This window comes from Pelobates fuscus, chromosome 8, assembly GCF_036172605.1.
Source record: "Pelobates fuscus isolate aPelFus1 chromosome 8, aPelFus1.pri, whole genome shotgun sequence".
Classification (NCBI taxonomy): Eukaryota; Metazoa; Chordata; class Amphibia; order Anura; family Pelobatidae; genus Pelobates; species Pelobates fuscus.
Window position 1 is genome coordinate 161,248,665 of NC_086324.1, and position 6,938 is coordinate 161,255,602.

The following is a 6,938-nucleotide window of genomic DNA, read 5'->3' on the forward strand; positions in this document are numbered from 1 at the left end:
AAAGGGTGTTATTTAAAGTTGGATGGCAGTAGTTTATGCAGAGTTATACATAACTTTCATTTGAATACAAAGACAGTGATGGGTAACCTTTAATCGAAGAGTTCTTTGTAATCATACATTTCTTGCTTAAAAGGAAACTGTCATCTTTTTGTGTGTTATATTGTAATGCACACACATATGGCATGCAATATGGCAGCAGCCACGTTGAGTCCTCTTGTTCTGAACCATTGCTCATCCAACCAAAAACACAGCCAATAATTAAGAACCAGTGTGTTTTCAGATCATCGAATTATGCATTAACAGATCTGACAAAAGAAGGCTAAACATGACTGCGTCCACATAGAAAGTGAAAGACAGGAGTTGCATTAAAGAGAGTCATTACAATGTTTGTATTCGTTGCAAAATGATACACAGCAGGGCTATATTACATGAAATCTTTCATTATCAGTGATAAAAAAAATAAAATTGCGGTTTTACCTTTTAAGAATAGTTGCAATTCTACAGAAACATTTATTTTCTCCCCAGCCTCCTAAATAAATAAGAGTCTGACTCAGTTTAGCTTTATGTAATTTATTTTATTTTCCACAGTCATGGCCTACAATCTAGGCTTAGTGCTCAAAACAGATTTGCAGTGTCCTTCATATTATATTGCGTTGCACAACCACCCCTCTACCCCATTTCTTTCAAATAACGTTCCTGAGGCGTCGTCATAGCTATTCGTTTTTCACCTGTTTATATCCACTTTGATTGTAATTGTTAAATTGTAAAAAAACAAAACAGTTTCTATTATTATCTTGCTTTAAGTAAAGTTGGCATGATTTTTTGGGGATTTGCTTTAAAAATGTCAGTGCAGTTTTAAAATACCAGGTTCACAAAAAAAAAGGCCGAACTCCTATAGATTTGAGACAACATTCAAAATAAACATAGCTTTACATTCATTACAAATACATAGAATGTCTTGTTTGGTGATCTATGGTCGAAACACACTCAGTACAAAGCAATTGATGCAAGAGAGGTGATGTTCAGTCCATAATGTTCATGGCAACTAACCATGTAATTCATTTACCCTGGTTGGTATCTAATGGTGCACCTACATGTCCATTTTATGTTTAAGTGCATAGAGACCCTCCTAAAATACCAGATCCATTAACATGACATTTGTAGGTTGGCAGGGCTCCAAATAGCAGATCAGTAGGCAAAACAGTTTTTGATAGGCTTCAGCCACTTTAATGCACCACTATCAGCCATATTGTTTAAGTCTACCCAGTTCTAGTCTCAAACTGCGTCACTGGTCATAGCAAATTATCCACACGTTCCCAAGGTGGACACTCATAAAGGACGTCTTCGGTATAGCCACTGTCACTGTACCACTGATCAACTACTGGCTCCTCAGTCACTTCTTCCCAAGATGGCTGGTTGTCTGAAGGCAAGAACCAAGAGCTGTCCATTCTTGGAGCCTCCTGGTGGGCTACTTCTAGTCCATGAGAACCTTGGACAGAAGAATTCATAGCATTAACTGCATTTTCTCCCTCCCACCACATAGATATTAAGGCTGTCTGTATATCAAGATCATCAAAATTGCTGCCGTATTGAGGATCCTCTTGAACAAAAATGGCGTCTCCATGTCGTTCTGGGACTCTCAGTGCTGGCAAAACTGGACTGGGCTTCTCGTGTCTGCGAGGTTCTTTGTATGAACAAGAGATCTGCTGTAGACGGTGCTTACCGGGCCTGGAAACTGTCTGGTATGGGTGGTGGGTGGATATTTTATTACTCCTCGAAACATCTTGGTGAGAAGAAGGCATTCTCCTCCTCTTCAGTACCCCATTCACAAACATGTGTGCGTAATGAGGATCCAGCTGCCAGAATCCTCCTTTTCCAGGCTCGTCCTTCCCCCGGGGAACCTTCATGAAGCATTTATTCAGGGAGAGATTATGGCGGATGGAGTTCTGAAACACAAAATGCAAAAAACCTTTTTATTTCATGTCTGATATCCAAAATATATATTTTTGTATTTATTATGAGCGTGTCTATCGAACAGACTATAACCAGTAAGGTGTGGGTCCTGCTAGTATTCAGTATAGTGCTGGTTTGATAAATCTGTGACTCTCAGTTAAGTATTGGCTATAATAGTGTTGGCCAATAGCTAGCAAAGCAACTTGGGAGATACTGGACAACATGAACGGGAGACATCGTGATGGAAATGATGGATTTGCAAAGCATCATGGGAGATATTATTAAATATCTGGATAACTTATTGCCGAGGAGTATAGCCTGGCAATGCATTATGGGAAATATTATTAAGCAACAGCTGGATTACTTCCTGCTGGAGATTATAGACTGGCAATGCATCATGGGAGATATTATTAAGCATCATCTGGATTACTTCCTGCTGGAGATTATAGACTGGCAATGCATCATGGGAGATATTATTAAGCATCAGCTGGATTACTTCCTGCTGGAGATTATAGACTCGCAATGCATCATGGGAGATATTATTAAGCATCAGCTGGATCACTTCCTGCTGGAGATTATAGACTGGCAATGCATCATGGGAGATATTATTAAGCATCAGCTGGATTACTTCCTGCTGGAGATTATAGACTGGCAATGCATCATGGGAGATATTATTAAGCATCAGCTGGATTACTTCCTGCTGGAGATTATAGACTGGCAATGCATCATGGGAGATATTATTAAGCATCATCTGGATTACTACTTGTTGGGGATTATAGACTTTCATATTATTAAACAACAGCTGGAACCGACTATGTATAGCAAACTGAGGGGTGGTTAAAGTATCCCAAAATTAACTGAATACAACAAAATCATATATAGAAGAAAAAAAACCCAACAATTTAAATTTTAGTCAGTGGCTTTATGGTGTTTTTTTTTCAGTGAGTGTTTAGACTTCCTACCCCGGGGAAATTGGTATAAACTGAGTCCCATCTTGCCATCCTCTGGTATCTGTTTCCTGCTTGGACAATGTACGCCATTATGCAGCTGTCTACGAGCTCACTCAGAGAGCATATGTTTGGCTATAGACAGACACCTGACTGAGGAGACTTCAAATTAATATTTCAAAGAGTTGCAGGAGAGGAATCCCAGATCATATGTTTAAATGGAATAGGTCCCGTCACTTCTCTGTTAGACAAATAAAAATGAAGGCCTCATGTCTTCCTAGAAGCAGGACGAGCAAAGATAAAAGAAAAACTGTGCTCCTTTAAATACACAATATGTCTTAAATTTCCGCCAACACTCAGATACAAAAAGGCCTCCTCCGTCTATCCTGTAAATAATATGACCCCTTTAAGTCAGTCTACACACTGACAGAACATGCAGTTTTCACCAGTGATATAAAGACAGAAAAGTATCCCTAAGCCATTCATATAGACAGACAGGAACAAATATTTCAAATAAAGTGAGGGTTAATCACTTAATTCTCAATTCTAAGGGAAATTCAAACCGTATTGGCACAATTTAGTCTAGATAGCTGATCTGAAAAATATTCTCCAACTCAGTTAAGGTAAGAGCACGGCTATTTTAGCCTTGATTTGCCATTTGGGTTTTATTTCTCTACAAATCTGAATTTAAATAAATAACTAGGTAAATAACCCCTACAGGTGTGGATTGGTAGAATATATATTGAAAACATCATCTTATGCACAAAAAATCCTTAAATTGAATAAACTCACCTGCCAGCTTGGGTCAGCGTATTGGTAATAACAGAAATTCTGGGTGATCCAGTTGTAAATGGCCGAGAGGGTGAGTTTGCGCTGCTGGCTGGCCTCCATGGCCATGCAAATAAGGGTGGCATAGGAATATGGCGGCTTGATGTGAGGGTTGGTTCTATAATCCACTTCCTGGGCAGGGCTGGGGCATGATGTGGGCAAGGAGGGCCATGCAGTAGTGCCGGTGACAGACCTCGACTTTCCTACCCGTTGACCCTGGCATGTAGCCGTGTCCCCTGCGGTGGGGCTGCATGGGCCCTGAGACGCACGTGGGGGAGGTGGGTATATTGTAGCGATGGAAGACAAGTCTGTACTCAGGATCGAGAAGTCTGTAAGCCACTGGAGGTTGGTGAGACTGTCATCTTCGCGCAAGCACTCCCCTGCCACAGGATTTTGGTGTTGGTAGGACGTTGAAAGGACTGGCATTGTTCCAGCTTGGTAGGGCTGGTGATGTACAGATCCTGTGGGGGGTCAAGAATGACAACTGTTTACAAACTTACACAAAATACACAAATAGTCCCAAAATAAAATAACTGGGGATATGTTAGAGTGAATTGGGTATTGTTACAATAGCGGTGCCTAGCAATTTTTGGTGATGTTGACACTATTTAAGCAATATTGTCCTGTATATCATGTATACAACCAAGGGGAAAATCATACACAGCCCTAGACAACCATACTTACCATGCAGGCCTCAAGCCGTGCATTAATTGAATGGCCTTACTGTAGACAAAACGTAGCACACTATTCAATGTTATGTTAATTTACGCCAGGCTTCTGCACCCCGAGGGCCTAAAGTTATTTTTAGCTTTAAAACACCATTAGCTACAGGTGGTCTGTGGCAGACGTTTGGCTTTTCAAATAAAGATTACACAGCACTATCACGGTTGTCCACTAAATTGTAAATGGCTGTAATTTTTTTAAATGATTTTGAAATATTAGGCCAAATTAGGAAAAAAAAGTAATTTCTCCATACACACTATATTTTCAATGTGGGTATGTATGACTATAATCTTAAATTCACTCTGAATTTCCTGCAAATCACGCTGGAATTGCTGTTCGTACACAATGATCTCCACTGGTTTGCGCAGCACGCGTCGCAGTGGATTTGTACAAGGCTCTGCAGAGCGTGTTTGCCTTTTGGTCCTCATTTAGCTGCCTCTTCCCTAATGACTGTAAATATAGCGAGATTATTGTCCCAAGTGGGCCTTGTCACATCACCGTCACCTCCCACAGGACCTCGCCCCAGAGACTGTTTGTTCTAACGTGTTCAGAACAAATAGCGAGCCTTCCACACTGGGCCACTCGAGAATGGTTCTTACGTCCAGATAGCAACTGTTTCATCGGCTGTGGACAGAACTGCAATCAAACCACTGCGATCTCTACAGCCTTTCTAAGCCTGTCCTGATAACATGCAGTCAGATCCCCTACATTAGATATAAACCCAGCGCTGACTGAGCCTGTCCTGATAATGTCCAGTCTGATCTCTTACATTAGCTATAAACCCAGCGCTGTCTCAGCCTGTCCTGATAATGTGCAGTCAGATTCTTTACATTAGATATAAACCCAGCGCAGTCTAAGCCTGTCCTGATAACATGCAGGCAGATCCCCTACATAAGATATATAACCCAGCGCTGACCGAGCCTGTCCTGATAATGTTCAGTCTGATCTCTTACATTAGATATTAACCCAGCTCTGTCTAAGCCTGTCCTGATAATGTCCAGTTAGATCCTTTACATTAGATATTAACCCAGTGCTGTCTGAGCCTGTCCTGTGCAGTCAGATCCCCTACATTATGTATAACCCTAGCGCTGTCTGAGCCTGTCCTGATAATGTGCAGTCAGATCCCCTACATTATGTATAAACCCAGCGCTGTCTGAGCCTGTCCTGATAGTGTCCAGTTAGATCCCCTACATTATGTATAAACCCAGCACTGTCTGAGTCTGACCTGATAATGTCCAGTTAGATCCCCTACATTATGTATAAACCCAGCACTGTCTGAGCCTGTCCTGATAATGTTCAACATTTCCAAGACCTGCCTTACGCAGGATATCACCTGCACAATTTGAAAGCTTTCTGTTGCACCTGTACCTTGCCATGGGGTGACCTGACATTGTCCCTCTGGTGGATGTGAATCAGTCCAGGAGATCAGTTACAATGTGCACAGTCTGCTAGCAATATGATCAGGATTGTCAGCCCTTAGACCCCTTGTACTCAGAGAGCCTACAGGAAGGTTCATCATGCACCCGCTGAGACTCCACTAAGGTCCAACTCAGTCCTCTCACACAGATGATTTCTAGATTATGAGTTGCCAAAAGGTAGATCACCAGCTGTTGTAGAACTGCAAATCCCATGATGCTTAGCCAGTTAGAAGCTGGGCATCTAATGTCCACTCCAGATTGACAGTAAGTGAGGAGTTTCTATGCTTTATGATGTATCTACGTACTGCCCTCAGTGCACCTCTCCTATACTGCAATACAACGATGTAAAGCGCCGAGTACACTAACACAAGCATACATAAACATTGATACATTACTTCATACATCAAAGTACTGTTTTTATATTAAATAATAACAGGTTGTTGTAATAATGAGATAATAAATTATAAACTGTATCCTTCTCAGTTATATTCACAAGACAGCAGAAAATCTCCTGTTTAACGTTTAAAAAATATCTACAATAAAACAAATAAATATCTACTGCTAATAACAATAAAAGGGAATATAATATAAAATATTTTTTTTTAAATGAGAATATCTAAAGTCTCCCAAGTGGCTTATTTCCCCCAGTTTAGTTGTAAATACTGAATGCTAGTTGATAGAGCTGTAGAAGTAGTATATATAAAGTATACCTGGATAAAGTGTGAGCTTGCTCTGTGATGTGGGGTCCTGTGCAATGCTGCTCTCTCTGCATGTAACACTGTCAGCCCAGCTCCCAGGGGACCTCAGCCCTTTAAACAGAACTCTGGCCTCTGATTGGCTGCTGGTTGCCTGGCATTCTTTAGCTCAGTGAGCCAATGAGGGCTGCTATCCTCTCTGTCTGTTAAAAGGCTTGTCAGCCTTGCCCCTCCTCTGCCCTGGGGCACACTAACAGCCAGCCAAACCCTCCCCCCAGATTGCTGGTCTGGGAGTATATTGCTGGACCTGAGCTGAAACAGCAGGCAGAACAGGGTTAAAAGTGGGGGGGGATTTCCCCTGGAATGGGTACTAG

The 6,938-nt window shown here is 41.4% G+C and overlaps 1 protein-coding gene across 1 annotated transcript; it reads right to left on the reverse strand.

Annotated features, from left to right (window-relative positions):
- Nucleotides 1-565: 565 nt before the first annotated feature.
- Nucleotides 566-6,662, reverse strand: LOC134570962 (forkhead box protein J1.2-like). The gene is made up of 3 exons (XM_063428986.1): nucleotides 6,580-6,662; nucleotides 3,693-4,189; nucleotides 566-1,946 (listed from the first exon to the last, which is right to left on the reverse strand). The coding sequence occupies exons 2-3, from the start codon at nucleotides 4,152-4,154 to the stop codon at nucleotides 1,293-1,295; spliced, it is 1,116 nt and encodes a 371-aa protein (XP_063285056.1). The 5' UTR covers nucleotides 4,155-4,189; nucleotides 6,580-6,662; the 3' UTR covers nucleotides 566-1,292.
- Nucleotides 6,663-6,938: the final 276 nt, after the last annotated feature.

Excerpts from the sequence above, each read along its gene's own strand:
- LOC134570962 (XM_063428986.1), bottom strand. The coding sequence starts at position 4,154 with ATGCCAGTCCTTTCAACGTCCTACCAACACCAAAATCCTGTGGCAGGG. Across the intron at positions 1,947-3,692 it reads ACGCTGACCCAAGCTGGCAG|AACTCCATCCGCCATAATCT; the intron begins GTGAGTTTATTC and ends TTTGTGTTTCAG.